Raw genomic sequence first — 24,017 nt, 5'->3', positions numbered from 1 at the left:
TCTGTCCGTGCACTGCGTTCATTTCCTCCATATTTCTGCACGTTTCCATAAAGCTTACGGATACGGGCCAAATGGAGCAGTACCACCGGGAACCGTGGGGGAAGTGTTGCTGTCACTACCCGATACGTAGCTCTAGTGAGACACGAAGAAGAAATAACAATTCAACGTCTGTCATCGGCAGTACTAGAGAAAAGAATTCTCCGTCCTCCAGTCGCAATGTATTTAACGGCCTCACCAACCACCGCCTCCTACAACGCTGCCTCTGTTTTTGTCTTTTATGCAAGAGGTACATTATCAATATCTCCTCCGCAGTCCTCATGTTTGTTTTTGAGTGTGTTGTTGTCATAAACTTTTGACACTGGACTGCCTCCTGGTGGATATATTGGTTAACATCCATGCCAACATAAAGGGCGCATGGTAGTATGTGGGCAGTGACGGTAACATCGTTTGAAATGGACGTATACATTTTCGTACGTAAAGGGAGCATAAATGAGCCTTAAAGTGAACTTTATTGCATGTAAGCAGTTATAGTTGTATGTTGTTTTTTACTTTTATGGCCATAAGCAAAAGAGCTGGCAGCTTCTTTTGTGAATGATTGTGTTATGTAGGCAGAAAATATTGTCTCATATCAATCGCAGGCCCCTACATCGCATCGAATTGAAAACATATTGTGGCAGACTTTGTAATATTGGCAAATATTGACTCGTTTTCAAAAGAAATGATTTAAAATTGTATCGTTGATGTTTAACATGTGTTGCTGCTATGGCGAGTGCACGTTACTCAAGTTTAGAGAACACCAGAGATCATTGATTGGTGTTAGTTGTTGTGGTGACAACAAACTGAGTGGAGCCATAAAAGTGTGTCACACTCACTGGTTTAACAACTCTGTTTTGGCCTATTCTTACACCTACTGTCTTTACTAAACAGAAAAATACAGCCAAACTCCAATCCAAGTTTCTATCTTTCGCCAAACTAAGCCTAATGTTACCTTAATTCTTTTATAAACTCATGGTAAAACACACTTTATTTAAACTTGGCAGAAATAAAATAAAACTAACCAAAACTGTCTTGTTAGTCACCTAGTTAGTTTAGTAGTCACCAACTTTATGTCAAAATAAACCCTTGATTCACAGTTATATGTGAGAACATGCTGATCATATAAAATCATAAAAAAAACCTACTCCAGTGTTTTTCCAAAAAGTCGATTATTCATTTCAATAATCGATAGATCAAAATATTCTTTAGCTGAAGCCCCACTTAAGACTGTAAGTTATATTATAGGGTCCATTTTGTTGACAGACTTGACAGTTGACAGTGACTTACCCAAATTATTCATTCATTCATGATAACCTTTCTGCCCCCTGGTGGCTATTTTGAGACATGCTAATTTCTACAGATGACACACTGAACCAGCATCACTCACTGTCATATGCTATGATATCATGTCAACATGTCTTCAGTTTAATACCAGAGACCCATCGTATCATTTTCCCCAAGATATCAGTTTCTCCACCAACAGTGAGCTCAGTGGACCAGAATGTGAGTCTGGCTGTATCTTCAAGCGAGCCCTTCATACACTCACAGACACACACACACACACACACACACACACACACATAGTCATTTGTCCTCCTGCAGCAGTAGCAGATAAGCCTGGACCTGGCTGCTTGGGGTGTGTGGAGATGATTGGTATCAGCTGCTGGGTGCAGAGTGATGCGTTCATTCTAACAGGGTATCGGTGTCTTAGAAAGAGGACACAGACAAACTGCATGTAAATACCAGCATGCTGCTCTGAGGGGCCGCAGCTCAGATCATTTACACTGCATCTGCAGGACAGGACGCTGTTTGACTCAGACACTGAAGTCAGGTTTCAGAGAGCTTGTGGTTTGTATCGAGCCCGTTAGGCATCACGGATCAAATTTCCTGATGATATTTTACAAAAATAATGAGTAATTTGTATGCTGGGATTCATAACCTCTGACAATGAATTAGTAATGTATTGTCTCAAACTCATAATTTTGTGCCCTTGAAATAAAAATTGTTATTCACTTATTTGAGTAAGCAAATGATAAGTTTGTATCAAACGTTCCTTCCTGACAAATGCTGGGCTCTTTAGATCAACTGATGAGAGTCTGTGTTTGTCTGTGACCTTAACAATGAGAACATTTTGGCATTTGTCTCTTCAAACAGCTGTCTGAGGGTTAAGACTTGGCCTCCTTGCTAGTAGTTCAACAACATTCATATTTGCATGGAGATTTAGGTAGTGAAATTACTTTTTTTTTTGGCCATTTTTGTGTAGTTAACTCCTGAAACTATAAACAATTTTGGGCCATAAAAGGAAAAAAAAATGTATTTTTGTTTCTCCAATGCTTCTCCACTGTAGCTGAACCCCTTTGACCACAATTAGTTAGATATTTTGAGTACTTTTATTTATTAACAAATGTTCACAGAAGTTGCTGCATGTTATTTTAGAAGTTAATTGGCTGACTAAATAATCCTGCTTTGTGCAATAGCTCTACATGGTCTCTAGTTTCTGGAAGGCATGACTAATGGCCATTATAAATAAAACAAAAGCTGAAAATTCTGCGCTTTCTAATGAACACTGAGGTATTTTCATTTTTTAGTTTGTGAACTGTGAACAAGTGGGCTTTTTATGCAATAAACTAATAAAATAATAAATTGTGCGGCATATTTACACTGGCATTAGGGCTGCACAATTCTGGAAAAAATGAAAATCAAGAATTGTTTGGCTTATAATTGAGATGACGATTCTCTCACGATTTTTTCAACATAAAGATTTGTTGTGCTTATTTCCTGATACAAAAGGAAAAGAAACAAAAATTATAAATAAATAATAAAAAAATATCATTAAGTAACAAAACCTATGATTGTGCCTGATACAAGAGACACAAGGCACATAAACTCTGGTCAGCAGAGAGGAACACTGTTTTTAGCTTAAATGCAACAGCTGACAGTCTGACACTGACCGTAAAAACAATAAACTTTAGTCTCTTGTCTTCTCTTACAGCTTTTGAACAATTTTAACAATAACATCAATATTGAACAACATTTTTCTGAGGTATGTATTCCAGGCATGGATTTAAGTCATTTTTAGGGCAAGGCCACTTTGGCCTTTGATAAATACAGATTTACTGGGGCATCACAGCCAAAATGTGGGGCACCAAGGCCAAAACCAATGGCGCAATAACAATATGTGCTAATTACATTGAATGAAGATAAAACAATGTGTTGAAAAACAGTACTGAGTTTATTAAAACTGTAAACTGAACATTTGACTTTTCCACAAAATGCTGTGTGATAAATGTTATTAAAATTAAATTAAAATGTGAACAATTCATAATATTCATTGTTATTGTTATGATAAACTAAAGTCTAAATGGACTAAGGAAGATCAAAATTAAACATTTCAACACCATGCATTTGACAGGAGTATTCACCTAACATAGCCTACATATCTTTAATTATATAATTATTTATATGTCTCTATGTATATTTTTACATAAATCCCCAATATTTTATTTGCCTTTAAAAAAATCCTCTTCCTTCATTTAATTTGACAATGTTTATTGTATTGTATTATATGTATTAATTCTCTACGGGATCTTGTATGTTCTTTAATGTGTGTTCAATTTATTAAAAGAAAAAAACCAAAAAAAAAGGTTTTGGTGAACCCTGCAGCAAAGTGAACGCTCTTCCTCAGAGAGGATCTTTGCCTCCCAGTTTGTTCCTGGCGGCAGAGCAGAGTGAACCGTCTTTCTTCTCAGAGGATCTTTGTCCCATGAGAGCAGGCACTCAGCCGTTCTCCATGTCCGCAGTGTAAACAACTTTCGCTGGCGATTTGACAGTCACTAGAAGCACATTATGTAAAAGTTTCTGTGTGGTACCTGTGTTGTTCATGAGCTAAGTTAGCGACTAAGGACTATGAGGCTGTCCGGTGTGTGTGTGTGTGTGTGTGTGTGTGTGGGTGTGTGGAGTGTCAGTATGTTAACTTGTTAGCTGTAGCCTTGCTGTCTGTTTGTCATGTTAATGTAGTCGTCGGCAGCCCTGAATAGCTTGTAAAGCTTTAGCATAGTTAGTTAACACATTTGTTATCGGCCCATGTGTTTACTGCTACAGAGAATTAATAAATCTTTGGTTTATTTGCACAACGTCGCCTCTCTGCTGTCTTTTATCACGCTTGCTAACGCTAAGTTAACTTTACCAGCAGATCTGTATGAGGCACAAACTGAGGCTACGGTTAGCAGTGTGTTTCCCCCGTCTCGCTGCTTTCTGAACTGCCGGCCGGCTGTCACTCTGCATCACGTGGTATAGAGTGCCGAAGTCACGCAGTGGAATGGGGAGAGCAATATTATCTTTTGTTCCTGTTTGAGTTGCGACGTGAAATCTAAATATGTTGTTAATGAATTTAAAACATAAATTTTAAGGTCAAGAAAGTCATACTTTGTGGTAAAACTGTCTAGATATAAGCTTTTTAATTAGAAAGACTCAAGAGTACACAGGAGGAGGTTGCGTATGTGACGTCATAGCTTTCGCTCGCTTCCTGCAGCTTGGCCTCCCCGCTGAAATTCCAGTTTTATGATTAATCGATTTATGATTGAAGATGTCTGTGTGTTTTGTGCCAGGTTGCAGTCACTCCAAGCTGCAGGAAGCGAGCGAAAGGTATGACGTCACATACGCGACTGCCTCCTGTGTAGTTTTTCTAATTACGTTTTAAGCTTATATCTGAACAGTTTTACCACAAAGTATGACTTTCTTGACCTTAAAATTTATGTTTTAAATTCATTAACGACATATTTGGATTTCATGTCACAACTCAAACAGGACCAAAAGATAATATTTCTCACCTCATTCACTGCCATTCATATTTTTTCCGATCTAAGGTCCCATGAGCTTCACCGGAAGGGGCGTGACTTCAGCACTCTTCGACTCTTCGTCGTTGGGACCGCTTGTTTTCATGCAGATGATGTCTGGACTCCCGGCACGGGCGGGGCCGGCAGAATCACCGTCATTGAAAAATTAGATTGCATATGCATATGAATCGACAGCACGATTTTATTACGATTAATCGTGCAGCCCTAACTGACATGGGACATTTTTTATAGTCACATGTACAGTACATTGTCAATTCAATCACTTGTTTTCAATGTAGTTTGAACTAATTTTGTTAAGTAGCTTTAGGTTACCAAACTATATTTTTCCCTGGGGCAGCTTTGCTGTAGTTCAACGTCTTCCAGGGTGAAGTGGTTAGTAACTTGCAAAGCTACACTTTCAAAGTTGCTTCCCCAACTTTGTGTGTGTGTGTGTGTGTGTGTACTTGTACATGCTACACAGTGAGGACCAAAGACCATATTTTAGTAACAGAGTGAGGACATTTTGGCCGGTCCTCACTTTTCAAAGGCCTGTTTGAGGGTTAAGACTTGGTTGTAGGGTTCAGGTTAGAATAAGGTGGTTTAGGTTAGAGTTAGGGTAAGGGTTAGTGTTAGGCATTTAGTTGTAATGATTAAGGGTAGGGTAAGGGGCTAGGAAATGCATTGCATCAGTATGGGTCCTCACAACAACAGAAGCACAAGAATGTGTGTGTGTGTGTGTGTGTGTGTGTGTGTGTGTGTGTGTGTGTGTGTGTGTGTACCTTGCTGGCGTAGGCCTGGTTGGCTGTTGCAGGTTGAGAGTAGTACTGAGTGACCGCCTGCATGTAGGAACTATAATCCCCGTAGGTCGACACTGGTGGAGCCTGAAAAACAAGAAGTGTCATTACCAATTTCTGCAGGGCCAAATATTTAAATTGTCTATTCTAACTTTTAGGTAAAGATCAAGGAATCTATCTGTAACCCCTTATGCACTGCTTTTTCAAGGCGGGAATGTCATGCTGCTATTCCGCCTTGCCATTCTGTATAAAAGGTATGATCACGGAATGGAGGGGCAGCGTTGTCTCACTTTTAAGTCGGCAACAGAGGTAGTAACAGCGCCAAAATGCTATCTGTGTAAACTGGACTGCCAGCAGGACAGGACCATGGATGGGTGTAATGTTTTATCTGTTACGTGTGTGATGTACCTCCAGTAGATTTAAAAAGCAGCTAGCAACAAACTAAAAGGAGAACAGTAGCCAAAAATGTCCAGAAATTGGGGAAAGCACAAGGTTCGGGAATTCCTTACCCTCCAAGCACAGGACAAGCTCAGCCACCATATATATGGATGGCAAATGATTATTATTGCCATGTTAATGCTATTGCTGTTTATAGAGCGCTGCTGACATGTATGTTATATTTCACACTAGAGGCCAACGCTGTTGTGTTACATGTCACACCCGTCAAACTCGTCACACCTTTTCTGCTTCAGGGATGCCGCCATGCTGTCTAAAATCAGACTCTGGAGCAGAATCATGCTGCTCTTGTTTGGTTCTGTGTACAAAAGCAAAGGTGGCATAAAGAAGGGACTTCGTAGCGGCCCTATAGTGCAGTCTCTGTGTGGGAAGGACTTGTATCTATTATTATTATTAATTAAAAAGATAAAAATGGAAACCAATGACGCAAACATTCAGTGAAGCCAGTGAAAATGAGAATGAGCTTCAACAAAAACATTTTTTCTGTAGTTTCAGTGGAAATTTTTTAATGATTTGGATTGATTTTGGTTGATCTGCATCATCTTTAAGTGTCTTCTCCCTGTTTATCTCTTCACTTTCTGTAAGTGAGAACATATTCTGAGCTGCCTTCACCATTAGAAGATCCTATTTTCTGTAACTGGAAATGAACAGTGCACCAAAACTTCATGTGTGGAGACACAAAACACCAGAAAAAACAATTTCAACCAATCTGAATGAACCATAATTTTGCACATGCAAAAAAAAAAAAAACCCACACAATGTGTGTGCGCGTGTGTGTGTGTTACCTGTGTGTGCTCCTTGCTGTAGTCTGTGGCCGTGCTGTCCTGTGGAGCAGCGGTGCTATAGGTGTGAGCTTGTGCTTGGTAGTGCTGGTACCACTGCTGCATGGCCTCCTATGACAGACACACAGACACACAAACACACACACAGACACACACACAAATCAGCAATCATCAGGTGCAGACAGATGAATGTTCGCTCAGTAATTTTCTTGTCTTTGCTGATTTCTTTTGCCTCCTCCTTTATTTCTGTCTCTTTCTCTTTCTTTGTCATTCATTCACCATTGTTCCAGCCGATGGCTCTCCCCTGTTCCTCTCCTTTGTCTTGTCTTTCCAGACAAATTAAACCGACCGTTTTATTGGTTATCTAATCATGATTCATTTGTTTGGATGAGTAGATTGTAATTAACATTTAAAATTGGGTTTGCATCGCGCTGCAAATATCAGATATGTCACTTGGTGCTGGAGGAGGGAAAAAACTACGATCAGAGCAGAGGAAGACAGAAAAAAAAGGAAGACAGAGATGCAGACAAACAGCCAGTAGGGAGGCTTCATGACTTGTTCAGAGTGGAGTGTTAAGAGAGACAAAGGGAGCAGGGACAGATGGAAAGACACCGCGCTCTGTGCCAAATCTTTTCTCATACTGTCTGTCCAAATATCCATACCCATTCTCATCTCTTCCACCTCCCTGCCTCCCCTAGTTACAGCTCACTCTGTCACTGCTGCTCTCATCCATCCACTCATTATATATCCATCCATCGATCATCTATTCAGCTACCATCCCTCTCACTCTCTCTCACACAGGCTGAGTAACACAATTGTGAACAGGCAGACCCACATCCATCCATCTATCCACCATATTTCTTCCTTCGTATCTCTGTTCAGTGAGTCTGCATCTGTACCTGTGTGTAGGCCTGGTTGTACTGGTTGTAGTCAGTGGAGTTATCAGTGCTGTACGGGGCTGTTGTTGTAGCTGCCGCGCTGTGGGAGAAGGAGGCGGAGCCCTGGGAGACGACAGGAGCGACCGTGCTGCCATACACCCCGGGGCCGGGCTGTCCTCCCTGGGCTTTACTCCCCACTGACCCTGAGCAACAGTCAAAGCAACCATTAGATAATCACACTCATATACACATTAACATTGCAAAATATCTTACAGGAATACTCCAACAAAAATCCATCTGTTTGTGCCCTTGAAACTTGGCTCTGAAAGTCTGTAGCTTGCATCTTCACGAAGGATGGCAGCTGTAGACTTTTAAAACTCCCAATAATTACAGTCAAAGTATATGAAGCATGAATGCGACACACTATATAGGCAGGGTGGAGCAGTGTTCCTTACCTGCTACACAAAATCTGTCTATTTAGTGTGTTTGCTGCAGCTTTACTGTGTGCATTTTGAGTTTTGCTAAGTGATAATGTAGCTGTTATGCAGGGTTTGGAAGCGTAGGCTATATTAACTGCTACTGAATTAATTAACCGGATCGTTTCAACTACAGGAAGTATTGATTTGACTGCTAAATGTGAAATGTAAAAACACCCACAAGGTTGCTCTGCTGCTTTGCATCGCCTTTGGTACAATGAGGTGCTCATTTGAATCCTTTTAAAGCAGATTGTACTTGTTTATTAAACAGTTCTGTAGGTTTTACTTGTCGGAGGGCTGCAAGCAGCATGCAGAGAAGAAAAAAGACCAGCTGCGTAAAAAAAAGGATGAACCATGTGATGACCAGGTGGGCAAGCACAGCTTCCATGGTCAGTGCAGCAGCTTTAGTATGTAGTACGTCTGTATCCCATGTATTTCAGCTGTTAGCCACCCCTGGAGCAACATCCCCCTTTTCCAACATTGCGTAAGAATTGATATGCTTTTGCTAGATGTTTAAAAGTACTACAAGAGCGACATTAATATAGCTGATTGCACATACAATAAGATAAGATCACTTGTTGTGTGTTTGCATGCTCACCTTGCAGAACCACCCCTGGCATCACACTGGCCAGGTTCAGGTAAGGATTGGAAGGCAGTCTGACTTCTTTAGGAGGGTCGCCCAACAGAGAGCCCTGACCACCAGTTACCTAAACAGCAACAGATTTAAAGGTTTATTCACAATGCCATTAGCAGGTCAAGCAAACTGAATTACTGGTCAGCCTGCCCTTCAACCTCTGATCCACCACTGCACCCTTTCTATCCTTACTGTTATCTCGGATTTTCAACCACAGCTACATACCAACCAACCTGGACATAAGGTTTTTAATGTTGCAAAGATTCTGATGAAGTGCTGAAGAGGCTGTGGAAACCTGGGAGGATTGTACTCTCTGTTTAATTACACTTTCCCTCCATTAAAGACACTTCAGAGAAGACAGCGCTGGGAGTGGAATCAGTTCCCCTAAGAATGTTAGCACTGTGATTATCTCTGTACGCTGACTTATTACGGATGATGATGGTAGCATAGCAGCGTTTTATTGAAACCAGGCCAGAGTCAGAGATGTAGAGGAGAATGGAGGCAGATGGTGTGTGCAGAGAGGTGGTCAGGTAAACAGGAAGGTAAACAGGCTGAGAGAGCAGAGGAGAGAAGGCCTCGTACCGTATCTGTAAATAAGGGTGAAATAGAAGTGCATTATGGGAATTTCCCAATGGAGGAGCCCTTGTGGGGCTGAAGCTGTTGATTCATATGCTCACTTGATGTGTGTGAGGGTGTTTTGAATGAAGTCGAGACCCAATACAGCTAAACTACAAATAAATACCTGTTTGCAAGAGACAGCTGGATAGAAAGAGAGAGAAGGACTGAAACAACCAGTTTTTTTAGTTAGTCTATAAAATATCACAAAACAGTGCCCATTATGCTGATCATCCAGTCACAGCTTAGCAACCGTATCTATGTGTGCATGGGGCTGCAATAAGACTGACACTCAGCATTTTATTTTTTTGAAGATTATTTTTTGGCTGATTTTTTTTCCACTATTGACAGGACAGCTAAGACAGACAGGAAAAGTGGGGAAAGAAAGGGGGGATGGCAGGCAGCAAAGGGCCGCAGGTCGGAATCTGACCCGCGCTGCTGCAGAGGACTCAGTCTATATGTGGCGCACTCTACCAGGTGAGCTAGAGGTTGCCCCAGATACCCTGCATCAAAAGCAGTGGCTCTCAAATGATGGGCCCTGGCACACTGGTGTGCTGTGACGCCAATCCAGGTGTGCCGTGGGATTTTGTGATATTAGCCACATGTTAGTATTGCAATATTCAACTGGGCCTATACAAAAAGTTATGAATTAATTTTTAATTGACTTGATCACTATGTTGTGCACACCCATTTCCCAATAAAAAGTTAAAAAACGTCATTTAATTTAATTTAAAAAATCTTCACAGGGAACCTATTTGTTATAGTTTGCATGTGTGGGAATTGTATGTGTGTGACATATCAAAAGCTGTGATTGGCAGCCAGTGTGATAGCCATGATAACAATTATAAGGAGAAAACTGTGAGTGGGACAATGGATCGCTTGACTGTATGGAGCAAATTACAACAAAGCACCAGCGAAGTCAGCTACCACTGAAAGAAAAGAGAAAAAAAAACAGTATCACAAAAGCTACCTGTCTTATTTTTGTCCTCTTATGTCATGATAAGGGTGATAACACATGATATAGAAGCCATTGTGCACAGATATATATACAGGTGTGTCTTGAGATATTGGCTTGCCCTTTGGTGCGCCTTGGGCACAAAAAGTTTGAAAACCTCTGATCTAAAGAGTTTGTAAGTTGGTCCTTTTTTTTCTTTCTAACCCAAAAACATAAAAGCAGAAGTGTATGCCATGGATTAACCAGTGTTTTTGTCTGCCTTTCCTGGCTAACTACCTACAGAAGGACCTAAATATTGCTTTCAAGGCCAAGAAGCACAGAATCAAGAAAATACATTAATAAACAGTAGTGACTAGCATACAGGAAGCCAATCCAGGATGTTTTCAGGCTAACGTTAGCAATTCTGTCGTGCTCTTTGTTAACTTCAGGGTATTTTATACTCCAGCAACCCCAGCATACGTTACCAGAGAGAGCCTTAAGTTTAGCAAAAACATTGGATAGTCATCAGTCAAAAGTCTTTTCTTTTGTTAAGTGAAAACACAAGCTTATATAATGTGGGTTTAGCAGCCAAACAGGGTTAGGATGAAATATTTAGTTTAAGTCTGGTCTTTTTGTCTCTTTTTTATTATGTAAGCTATAACTAACTTGCTCTGCATTGCAATACAACACTGTTTCTTTATTTCTGTGTCTTCTAAGTTACTTAAATCACCAGCTGGTGACGATGGTAACTTTAGCTTTAGCCTCAGTCTTCAGCACAATATGTGAGTTCGCCATTATGAGCATATTTAGGACCCTATCACAAGATTTAAAACTAGTCAGCTGAAAATATTTCAAACATTGTTTAACACAGGGGTGGCCAACCCGCGGCTCACGAGCCGCATGCAGCTCTTTGCCTATCAGTGTGCGGCTCTTCAATCCATTAATTAAAACCATCGGCGTGTGGCTCTTCCATCATAAAAAAATGTATTTATTGTTATGAGTGCGTATGGCCCTTTAAGAAATGTAACAGGCTTAAGTGGAGCGAGTGAGAGAGAGAGGAGTGCGCACGTGCAGGTGAGAGGGTGTGGAGTTTGGGAAGAATGCAGGACTGCAGCGCGGTGGCGATATCGCACAACAAAAAATGTCAGGGAAGAAATGCGTGTCTTTGTGTGTGTGTGTGTGTGTGTGTGTGTGTGTGCGTGTGTGGAGAGAGTATGATAGAGGGAGACACTGTGTGTGGAGTAGTGTTGCACGGTATACTGGTACCAGCGGTAGACCGTAGTAGGCTGCTACTTAAACACCACGGTACATGACATGGTGCCACTACTGTGGGATAAGTTCAAAGTCCAGTCAAAGGAGGGTGAGTGTCCATGCGCTGGCCAATAATGGCCATAGTGCTTCGCGGCACAAGATAATGGCTTACCGGCGCCCCAGAAGCCCGGCTCCAGGTGAATAAATTGGCGTCATGACTGCTCAGGAATACCTGAACAGCCGAGCTGTGGTGGCACACAACTATGCGGCGTGTCAGAGGAGAAACGAGCCGTTCACATTTCTCTTTGTGTCAGGTAACGGCCCACAAACCTCACCGCACTTTAGGGACTGTTCTTTACTTGTCAGGGGAGGAGGGTGGCTGGTTGATTTTTATTTTATTTATTTATTTTATTTTGATCCCCCCATGTTAATCACTTATTGATACTGTTTTTGAAGTATGAATAAGTCAGTAAGTAATTTATTCCACTGAAATATCATTGATGTATTATAGAAAAGTTATTTATCTTTTTATAAATGACAAAAGGCACATCTGCCTCATTTTTGCTGTGGTATGGTGATACTACTCAGAACCGTGATACTTTCACTGGTATCGCACCATGGGTCCCAATTTTGGTACCGTGACAACACTAATCTGGAGAGAGTATGAGAGTGGGAGAGACTGTGTGGATGTGTGTGGAGAGAGTGGGAGAGGGAGAGACTGTGGGTGTGGAGGGGGGACAGAGAAAGACAGTATGCGAGGGAGAGACTGTGTTTGTGTGTATCTCTATTCATGGTTATTCATTTGTGTGTGAGATAAATAAATCTGGCTTTGAAAATTGGAAATGTATGGATTTTGATTTTATGTCATTTCGTGTTTGTGTGAGAGAGGGAGTGCGTTTGTAAGCACAAGTTGTATGATGTGGCTCTTTATACTACCACGGTAATTTTTGTGGCTCTTGGTCTCTGACTGGTTGGCCACCCCTGGTTTAACACATCATTTTAAACACAACAAGCAACTATTCATGGATTCTAAAAACAGTTTAATTATCTGTCAACCAGAGAAACAGCTAATGACTCATGGAGAGAAACAGAGGTGACAAAGAATAATGTGAGATGCAGAAGTGGAGGGACAGCAGTGTTCAGTATTTGCTGTGTGTGAATGATTTGTTCTCACCATGCCAGCCAGGGGGCAGCCATCAGAGCTGTTGTGCTGGCCTGCTGATGTATAAACTCCTCCAGGGGGTTTAGGTGGAGGCGGGCCGAGGCCTGAGTTACTTATACCCAAGGAGTAGCTCTGTCCCTGCGGATGGGAGCTCACCATGGTCCCAGGAGGAGCTGGCTGCCTGTCACAGGAGGTGGAGGAGGAAGAAGAAGAGGAGGAAGCAGAAGGGTTTGTGGAGATAGAATGGCTGCTGTTTTGTTCTCCCCCTCCAGCTCGACCCTGGAGGTATGGCATCACACCTGCCGCCGACACCACTACTGTGGAATTGTGGGTAGACGGTGGCACTGACTCCTGGCCCAACTCTGTGAGAGGAGAGGGAAGAAAGGAAAAGGGAAAAGGAAAGAAAGAGAAAACAAGAAGAAAGAAAGTTAACAAAGGAAAACAAAGGAAGAGGAAAGGAAAGGAAAGGAAAGGAAAGGAAAGCAAAAGGAAAGGAGAGGAGAGGAGAGGAAACAAAAGCAAGGGGAAGAAGGAAAGGAAAACAAAAAATATGTAGGATAACAAAGGAAAGGAAAGAATGGAAATGTAATAGAGAGGATAAGAAAGAGGAAAAGAGTCAGATGAAAAACAACAGATATCAAAGGAAGGAAAGGAAACCAAAGGAAAGGAAAGGAAACCAAAGGAAAGGAAATGAAAACAAAGGAAACAAGAGGAAAGGATAGGAAAGAATAAAAAAGGAAAGTAAAGGGAAGGAAAGAAAACAGTGGAAACCAATAGAGGGGAGGGGATAAGACAGGACATTAAAAGGAAAGGAAAAAGTAAAGGAAACAACGTTAAATTTAAGAAATCAAATGGAAAAGGAAAGGAAAAGATGAAAAACAATTAAAAGGACAGGGAAAGAAAGCAATGGCAAGTAGAGGAGAAGAAGGAAATTAAAAGGAAAGGAGAAGAAAACAACAAAACAGAAAAATTGAAAGAAAAGGGAAAAAAAAATAAAAATAAAAGGCAGGAAACAGCAAAGTCCAGAAAAGGAAATGAAAGGGGAGACAAAGTACAAGACAGAGACGCAGAAAATGAAAAGAAAGGAAGGAAAAATGATATAAGCAGGAAAAAATTAAAGTTAGGAAAAGAAAAATATAGGAAATACATAAAATACAGCAAAGAGGAGCAATGTAAAGTAAATGAGGTGAAAGTAAACAAAAGCAAGATGAGGAGAGATGCCAGATAAACACGTGAAATGCTTTTTACTGATGAGCATCAGCGTCTCTGTCTCCCCTGGTCAGAGACGAATCACTCAGACAGGCTGGAAACTGAGAGCTCAGCCCGAGCGTCTCTGCAGAGCCAGCTGTAATATTTGAGAATGGGTTTCCAGCTCGTACATCATCACTTATCGTGTTTATTTACAGCCCAGCACTTTGCTCCACACTCCCAATATTTCACTCACTCCAGGGTTTAATAAACACAAATATGTACACACAAGCACAGAACAAACATACGCAGACATAAGAGCGCACATAACTTAAAGATGCACACACACACTCAAGGTGAAAACACACACTCGCACACACAATCACACTTATTATAAATCCAATATTGCTGTGACAAATGGCCTCCACAGCACAATAAGAGAATCAGCTCTAACAAGCCTTAAGCTAACAATCCCAGCAGACACATGCACTGATAAAAGCCTCACATTACACACACACTCACACACACGCACGCACGCACACACACACACACAATCAAAGAGGGACACACAAAACATCCGCACACATGCACACACATGCTTGTGTCTGTGATATATCATTTCCATTTAAAACAACAGAGCTTTTCTCAGCTGGAGATTTGAATTGTAAATGAACTGCAGTTTTCCCGGGGATGTGTTGTACAGTAATGTGCGACTGTGAGGCATTCAGGAATCTGCACAAGGGCAACCCTGACACCTGACATTAACATATTATGATTGAGGGCTATTTACATATCGCTTTACACGTATAACCCCCTCATCTTCTGTGTTCACATCCTTTTTATTGTTCACAAATACTCAGCTCCCAGCTGCAACAAGTCAAATGAGAAATTCGCACCGAGCAAGAAAAAGGAAGCCCTTTTCATGACGAAATGCAAATACTCTTTGGGATACTGAGGCATATGTAGTCTCTTTACTTTGTGAAACAAGATGTCACAGCTTGGGTTTATGTAAGCTTATTTTTCAAATCAAAATTTGGGTTTGTGTTGGGATATGAAGTTGTGCAGCTGGCTTATCTTAACAGCCTTAACAGGATATTGGCTTTTAATTCAGGCACATTCAACAAGGAGGCTGTCAAGATTGTATGAGGGTGAATCTAAGAGGTAATGCTTCTGTGTTTTTTGGGGAGGTGAAAGTTGCTTTACACACACACACACACACACACACACACACACACACATTAAGTATATTGCAGTCCCCTTTTCTGTGCTATACCAATGTTTGGTCAAAAAAGTGCTTTGTTTTAGAGCAGTATACACAAGGCTGGTCATTAACATTACTTAAAGAAACAGTGTGTAAGATTTAGGGGGATTTAGTGGCATCTAGTGGTGAGTACTGCAGATTGCAATCAGCTGAAACTTCTTCTGGTTAGACTTCCTTCAGTGTTCATTGTTCAGGAGGTTTTTACCGGGAGTCGTATTATCCGCAGAGGTCTCTTCCTCTCCAAAACAAACAGATGAGTTTATTTAAACCAGTAAAAACACTGAATAAATCAGCTTCATGTTACAAATCAGTGTTTCTCTTATGCTGTTTCATATGGCGGAAATGAGCCCCTTGCCCAGCACCTGCTAATGTGCGCTCACCTGTTTTCTTGTATAACTTCTTGAGGACTCACTATGGGTGGGCGATATGGCCCTAAAATAACAGCACGATATTTCAGGGTATTTTTGCGATAACAATATTATTGACGATATGACAAATTGGTTAAAAAAAAAAAATTATTACTAATTTCAGAAAACAGTATTGCATACTAAACAAAACTGATCTCTCATTTCTTTAGTTTGTAAAACAACAGTATCTCAGAGTGAGATTCGGATTCTATATACGATATTAATAGCTCAACAAAATAAAATCTACCACAAATTACACATTTAAACAGCTCCCAAATACAAAATACTGTACACTGGGAACTACATACGTATATAAATCAACAGGTGATATCCTTCTTTTTAAGCAAAATCCTAAATGATTGAATTGTTTTTTTTTCCACCTGGGCCTTTATGCTCCGCCATTTTCCCCTCCATCATCACGCTGTAACCTGTGACAGGCTGTTATGCTACCATAACTATCGTTCATTCACATATATGTGTTTTTTTGTCAGGCTGCCGCCGTCATATAGGTTTACATTACCAAAGGTTTATAACAAAGGAGAGGGAGAAATGCTGTGCTGCTGCCAGAGGAGCCGCTGAATGAGTTGCCTCTACAGGGAGAGTAACTTACGGTAACTTGCTAAAAGAGTCTGAGAAGTCCGTGTTTTATGAACTGAGAAGTTCGTAAAACATTCAGGACGCCACAGTTTATTCCACACTACTGAAGCTGCTCCTTTTTTGGAACCACCACAGACTTGCTTATTATTTCTCTTTTAAGCCATGCCTCTTTTGTTGCCATGGGTAACAGTATGACATCAATATGCCAACAAGTCCAACTATTGCAAATATCAGGATATGAATTTTTTACATGATATTAAAAAATATACCTGTATTATCGTGAACGAGATGATATGGCACACCCCTAGTGCTCACCTTATTCCCTATTCAGAAATTCAAGAGGTTTTTACCGAGCTGTCTCCTCTCCGAAACAAAAGGACATAATGACTTAAACTGGTGAGAACACTGAAAAAAATGTAAGTCATTATATGACACCCTCGTCATGGAGGGGCTACAAACTACTGTGGCTGACATTAGAAAACATGAATAGCCCTAGAACCAGTGTTGAGTTTGTCCGTTCTGGGCTACTGTAGAAACATGAGGGTGCTACATGGCAATCTCTGTAAATGAGGACCCGCTCTCTATGAAGAGCTAAACAGCTCATTCTAAAGTAATGAATACCCAGCGACTCTAATTTTCAGATGATTATACACTAAATAAAACATACTCCATTTATGCCAGTATATCCCTCTAAACCCGACACACTGGAACTTTAATCTATGCTTAGAATATAAAATGGTGTTTGAAAAAACAACTTTGTTTTGATATTTCAAAGATCTAATCTGAAAAAGCAACAAGTTCAAGATAACCTCAGTCATTTTGACATCAATGAATCACTTCCACATTCATATTGAGACCTCAGTAGAGACAAAAAAAAAGGCCGTCACTGAGCAGCTGCTCAGCCACTATCAGCCTTGATCTGACATTATTATATGTGCCACCTGCTCCTGTTACAAGAAATTGCATGCGCTGCTTTGTGTTATAGCACCAAACAAGGTGCTGTGACTGCAGAACTAACTCATCAAAAGTTTTTTAATGCTCTTACACTGGCAGATGACTGAAGAAGTGAAAAAAGAAAACCAAATGAATCTGATAAATACAGCATTGACAAAGACACCAAAGAGAAATGTGCTGCAGGTCTCACTGTGCTCTCATTAGTCTGCAGTGATGACACCAAGTCATTTGATGAGGGCGTACTGATACTTGGCCCTGCTCACCTGTAGGGGAGTCTCCCAGGAGGCCTTTCCCCAACGGCACAAGGCCTGGAGGCCGCAAAGACAAAGCTTTCTGCATCAGCAGCCTGGACGGGTCCCCGAGCAGACTGGAGACCTGAGGAGGAGAGAAAGGAGAGGAGGAGATGCGGAGAGGAAAAGTTATCAAAGCAAAAAAAGGAGAAGGTAGACAGAGATTAGAGATAAGAGAGAGGATGAGGGAGAGACAGCTGAGTGTTCAACTATCATGCATACAGTTTAAATGACACAATTACAAAAGAGAAACAGAATATATACTACAGAGGAAAATAATTCAGCTGCACATAAAATGTAAACAGTATGTATTATCTTCTTTTTAACATTCTTCTCTGCCCCATTACAGCTGTATATATTGTTCAGAAAGTCAGAGGAAATGATTAGGAAAACAGTGGAAAGGAAAAAGCCTAGCACAAACACTTTATGAAAAGCGAGGGCGTGACAGAGGGTTAAAAAAGAAAGGGAGAAAAATAAACAGGATTCTCCCTCGCTGGATTCTGAATCGTCACCATCCAGTTTCTAAAACATCAAATGTTCCGAACATCAGTCACTGCGACTTTTAACTTTCACTTCAGCAATTAAAGCAAACACCAGAGACATTTTGAAATATGCAAATCAAAATGTGGATGGAAACTCCAACACCTCAAGGTCTTCCTTTCAAACAGAGAAGAAGCAATTAGGTTGCATGGTTTGTGGTGATTGTTTAGTTTCATTATGCATCAAATGCTGAAGAGGAAAAGGTAAGAGCACATATGCACATGCCCGCAACTATGTCTCACCCTCACCACTAACCTGCGAATCATAAAACACTCACACTCACACACACACACACACACACACACACACACACACAAACAAACAAACAGGTGTCTTACGCTGCTGATGCGTTTGTCTTTGATGTGAAGAAGCTGTTGCTGTGCGAGCTGCATATGCAGGAGGTTCTGGAGGACCAGTCCGTTCCCAAGCATGGCGCTCTGAAAGGTAAAGAAAAATATTGTAAACAAAAAAACATCAACACACACATACACACATACACGAAGAAAACTCGTTGATGATATTGTGACCTGGTGTGCTTTTCCCAGTGTGAGCAGAGCCGTGGTGAGAGGAGGTCTGAGGAACGGCAGGCTGGCGTGACGCCCGTACTTCCCTTTAAAAACACAGACAAACAACGAACAAAAACATCAATCACAGCTGCTCTGTGAGATTTTCTGTTTTGCATTTTGGTTTCCACTAATGCATTAATCAATCATCATCTCAACAGGCAGAATTATTAGTCAGACAACCAATCCATCAGTCATTTACAGCCCATGTCAAACAATCGCACGGCCCTCTGTTTCATAACAAGCACGAGTAAAGCAATATGAGGATATTGTGTTAGCACAAAGCAAATTGCCTCCCCCAGAACTTTTTTCCCAAGTTTGAACTTCATTTTGATGTTGGCCATGCCGTCGAAAAGAAGCTCAAACAAACAACAACGAAATAATCAATACAGAGAAGAAAAGCAGAAAAATGCAAACTTCAAACGGTCTGTCATTATTAAGAGCACTGACAGTTTCCTTTAAAAACAATAGAAGCTGCCTCTAGCTGCAGCACATCACTGGCTGTTTTCACAATTTGGCAAGTTACTGTCTTCATCTGTAAAAATGCATGAATTCAAGAGAGAGAATTTAAATTGTAAAAATAAATAAATCAGTCCCTGCAATGTAAATATTAGGGCTGTCGAAATAACACGTTAATTTCAATTAATTAATCACAGAAAATCACAGAAGAACACATTAAAAAAATTTAACGCTGATTAATCACGCTCTGTGGTGCCCTTTCACCTGGTGAGTCATTGAAGGCCACAGTTGCTTTGTTGCATGATGGAGGCAGACGAGACAACGCTGCTTGGGACCGCGAATGGAACATTTACATTTTAAAAAATGCCCAAATAACAACAGACATGTTTATAAAACAACATTTAGCTAATAAACAATAAATGCATACAAACTTGTCAAAATTATAATGCAAAAGCAAGTCACATTGCATTGACATCTATTTATAGAATCCTCTGTTTTCCACCCCTCCAAAAAGGGGCGGGATCTTGATGCAGCTACTTAGTACCCTCCCCCAAGAAGACTGGATAACTGTTGCGTTGACCAGATATGCAGCATTTTTCTATTGCATTTGTTTTTGTGGTCCGTGTATTTTTTTACTTTGCATCGTTTCTGTATTTGCAGTGTGTTTGCTGTTGATGTATTCGCTTTAGCTTTCTGCAGTACTCTTTTTCATTTGCAGCAGGTTTACATTGTAATTTTTTGGGGATTTCTGTAATTTAAAAAAAAAAAAAAAAATTGGCATAGGTTCTGAAGCTCCAGCACATGTCTCCTAATTTAAATGTTTGGGCCAGTTGTAGTCTTTTTGCCAATCTCAGTGGTATGAGACAATATAACTTATTTTACAGTTAGAGTTCTATGCTTTTCTGAAACCAGTTTTCTTACTACGGCTTTTGTAATTTTTTGGTCTAATGACTGTTTATGTTGTCTCATCATTTTCTGATTTGTAATCAAAATAACTGAATTTGATGTCCAATACTGATTTCACAGTTTCACTTATGCTTTAAGGCAAAACCTCAAGACCCACTGTGGTCTTAAACTTTTATTTGAAGTGTGTTTAGTTTGCCACGTAGCTGTGATAAAGACAACCTGGTTGCTGAGGGATCTAGTGAAATGGTTACATCTGTGCATGTTTGTGCACCAATGTTGAAAATAAGCAGTTACAGGTTTTTTTTTTATTATTATTATTATTGTTAGCAGACAGAATAATCAATCCTCTTGCTTACCGAATCACCATGGCAACAACAAGAACACTGACATTCATCGATTCTTAATTGTATGTCTTGTTCTTAAGATAAAGTATAAAAACGATATTTCTATTTAATGGGAAAATCATGTATACACTTCCAAATTAAGGAGGGCTTGCCCACTCACACACTTGAACACATTTTTCTAGTTTAGGATTCATATCAGCAAGGCTTCTCTCACCTTCAGGCGATTGCCACCCTGCACCTACACACCCCCTCTCTTTAGCTTTTGTGTGCGTGTGTGTTACTTCTCTGGATCACAAGGCCTCCTCATAATAAATGTAAGCGTCAATGATAATGGTAGCTTCCAGACTAGGTGGAGAAAGTTTAACATTTAATCAAGGTCCTAATTTTAGACTTTAATTGTGCGTGCACTTCTTTTAAGAGAGCTTCCCCCACCTCCACCATCTTCTCTCCTTCCTGTTCTCATTTGTTCCACTAATGTCACACGATTTCATTTTAATACCTGATTAGCCATTCATCAAATAATGAAGCAGTCGACGAGGTGATTACAATATATAGGAGGGCCTAACAGAGGGACGGACTCTTACAGTAGATCTTTGATTATCTTCCAAGACCCCTCAGGAGCGGAGAGATGACACAAAAGACGGAGTTCAGAATTTGCTTTAAAATATCAAAGATCATTAAAAAAAGAAAAAGTGCATCATACATGCAAATTTGATGAATTATTTTTAAAGTTAAAGGTTTTTAGTTGCACCTTAACAAGAGAACTGCACTAGCTGCAAACATGGGTGGATTATGAGACATTGGGCCCCTGGGCAGAGATATACAAAAGGCCCAACCACCTCTACTACACAGAAGCAAGACACACAGACTTTGTGAGGTCTCTCTTTGTAGTTGTTGGACGTCTTTCTCTGGTTTTGTATATCTTTGTGGTAATGTTGTGTGACGTCATTTTGTGTCTCCTTGTTGTCGTTTTGTCTCTCTTTAAACAGTAGTCATTGTGTGTCTCTTTGAGATAATTCAGTCAGGACCACTTTAGTCAAAGAAAACGTAATTTCCATTTGCAGTATTATCTTTGGCAGTATGGCTCTGTTCTGGGGCCTCTCTGCCTCCTTTGGCCTACGCAGAAAGCCTCTTCCACGCACCTAAGTGGAAAGCCTATGGCAGAGAGAGCACACCTCCCTGCACTTCCATGCCCAAACAAGGAAAGCCTGAGGCAGAAAGAGCAAACCTCCCTGCCCTTCCATACGCCTACATGGAAAGCATAAGGCTTAAAAGCTTTCAACCACATAAAACAGACTTTCTCAGTGAGTGTTATGTCATAGTCAGGTTCTAGTTTCCACTCTTAAAAATAATTTACTTTCATTTGTGTTTTTTTTCTAATTAGTGTAAATTTCGCTGTACATTCATTCACCATTAAAACATTTTGTTATTCTGACTTTATATATCTTATATTAGTATATATAAAATTAGTTTTCTTTTTTGCCCCAAATGTTTATATTAGCTTTTGCTTTAGTGTTTAAGTAGGCCTGTGTTTTATCATCATGTGTAGGAAAGTATTACAGAGAGGCAGAAGGGCGACGCCAAACCTTGCCTGGCTCTTTTGCTATGATTTTCTTACAGTCACGCTGCTGTCATTTCATTGTGTGGGTGGTTATCTGTTCTCCTGACCAAACCTTTTACTTCAAAGTGAATATGTGACACCACCAGTTGATCTCTATCTACACTCCTCTCTGGTGCCCTCCCCTCCAGCTTGTGATAAAGTATGTCAGGGCAAGCTAGCACAAGGTCGTTGCACACTAATAGCCCAAGGTGTTGTACACTACATGACATATTTTTGATGAAGGTCATTATGTATAATTCAGTGAGATGAAAGCAGTCACGACTCACGAAACAATTAGTGGGCATGTTAAAAAAGTCAAACTTTGTTAAAATAAAGTCTGTATATGATAATTTCTGGGGTTTGAAAGCTGGTCCATGCTCCATGCAGCAGCACATACCGCCTCTTTTCCCAGTGTGGTATGGCCTCATGAGGATCTGCAGGGCAGCAGGGTTGGTCATACTGGTCAACAGCTGGGCTATGTTGGGCTCTGGTAGCAGACCTTTCCTATTACTCAGAATCTGGAGAACAAAAAGAAAATACACACATATACACAAGTTAGAGGAAGAAAAGTGAGGCTGTGTGAATGTATGTGTGTGCGCATGCGTGGTGTACAGTATGTGTTTTGATCTCATCATTAGGAGTCCCTGATGGCTGTAGTAATCATTACACTGGTTTACATCAGCAGGATATGTCTGCAATGTCAGCAGAGGGGAGTTGATCTGGGAGACAAAATAAAAAAAGAGAAAGGGACAGAGCTGTTTGAGAAACACAAAAGGAACAGGAGGGGGAAAAGAGATGTGACAAACAAGGCAGGAGGAGAAATGGAATAAAAAAAGTTTAGGTAGAAACTTGAGGAAAAGAAGAGGCCATCCTGCAGACATTTCAGACACATATTCATAAGTTGTCTGCCAATTTTATATGTTGATGCCATGTTGAGAAAAACCTTGAGATATTTTTCTGTAAAAGTTGTGGCAATCTGCTGCAATCTTGCATTCCGGCTGAACTGTGAATAAAAGAAACCACACACAGGAAAGGCACAAACAAGACCAAAACATGGTTTTATATTGTATTTCTAATAAAAGTAAATATTTGTTACAAAATTGTCAACAGTCAGTTCAGGAAAAAAGAGACCATTGACTGTAATTAGGTTTGATTGACAGTGACCTGGCAACATGAGCAAACAACTCAGCAACTGTCATCAGATTTTGGTTCAAATGTTGCTGGATCCTGACAGGTGCAGAGAAATATGCAAGAAATATTCAAAGCAGTGAAAAGCCCACAGTAAAAATAAATAAATAAAATAGAAATTAAAAAAAGTAAATTAATATAAACTAAAACATTTCATGTGAAATTCTAAAACTGTTTGAACTTTGGCATAATCTTACGTTTGCGCAGGATGTCATGGTTCACGATAACAAACTCATATAGAGAATTAATTTCCAGGACCTTTAAATACTTCGCCTTGATCATGTGGCAGATTTGTGGCAGAGAGCTTGAGAGCTACATAACAAGGATCTATGTGTGAAAACCAAATGACATAAGACAGATGAACCGAGAAATGTTACAGATTCCACATTTGACAGGGGATACACACTCCAGTGCAGCTTACATAGCTTGCAAGTGTCTCTCTTCTGAGTTAAATACGCCATTAAAAAATGATCTCGGTGATCAAGGTGCAACATCGTAATCATTGATCCCGACCCTTGTGGACTGACTAATGCACTACGTGCAAATATGTCATGTGCAAGATTCTTGTAGGGGTGGGGACAGGGGTATAAGGGGGGGTATTAAAAGTACCGGCGAGACTACAATATACAAGTTAGCTTTTAATTCACAATTTAAAAAGATGTTTCTTTTGGCATCTTCCAGCTTTATTACATATAATCAGAACCATAAACATTGTGTATTAACCATGTACTTTCACACTACCCAAACCTCAGATCTGATTCACATTCATATCTATATGCAACGCACCTAAACTGATCCCTACTGAGAGGCGCGAGGTCATGACAGCCATAGCTACTTGTATTTCCACATTTTCCACTGACAACTATA

At 40.4% G+C, this 24,017-nt stretch overlaps 1 protein-coding gene across 1 annotated transcript in view; it reads right to left on the bottom strand.

Moving 5' to 3' along the window:
- raver2 (ribonucleoprotein, PTB-binding 2) overlaps positions 1-24,017 on the bottom strand; it is a 135,679-nt gene that overhangs the window by 7,872 nt on the left and 103,790 nt on the right. The window contains exons 8-16 of the mRNA XM_049589052.1: positions 22,360-22,480; positions 18,618-18,700; positions 18,429-18,527; positions 17,524-17,635; positions 12,866-13,215; positions 8,856-8,964; positions 7,803-7,984; positions 6,907-7,014; positions 5,651-5,752 (exon numbers count right to left, since the gene is read on the bottom strand). Of these exons, the coding sequence (XP_049445009.1) occupies positions 5,651-5,752; positions 6,907-7,014; positions 7,803-7,984; positions 8,856-8,964; positions 12,866-13,215; positions 17,524-17,635; positions 18,429-18,527; positions 18,618-18,700; positions 22,360-22,480 (1,266 nt within the window). The remainder of the gene's footprint in view (positions 1-5,650; positions 5,753-6,906; positions 7,015-7,802; positions 7,985-8,855; positions 8,965-12,865; positions 13,216-17,523; positions 17,636-18,428; positions 18,528-18,617; positions 18,701-22,359; positions 22,481-24,017) is intronic.

This window comes from Epinephelus fuscoguttatus, linkage group LG10, assembly GCF_011397635.1.
Source record: "Epinephelus fuscoguttatus linkage group LG10, E.fuscoguttatus.final_Chr_v1".
Taxonomy (NCBI): domain Eukaryota; kingdom Metazoa; phylum Chordata; class Actinopteri; order Perciformes; family Serranidae; genus Epinephelus; species Epinephelus fuscoguttatus.
The sequence above is the reverse complement of the archived record's forward strand: the minus strand, read 5'-3'. Positions and strand labels throughout refer to the sequence as shown.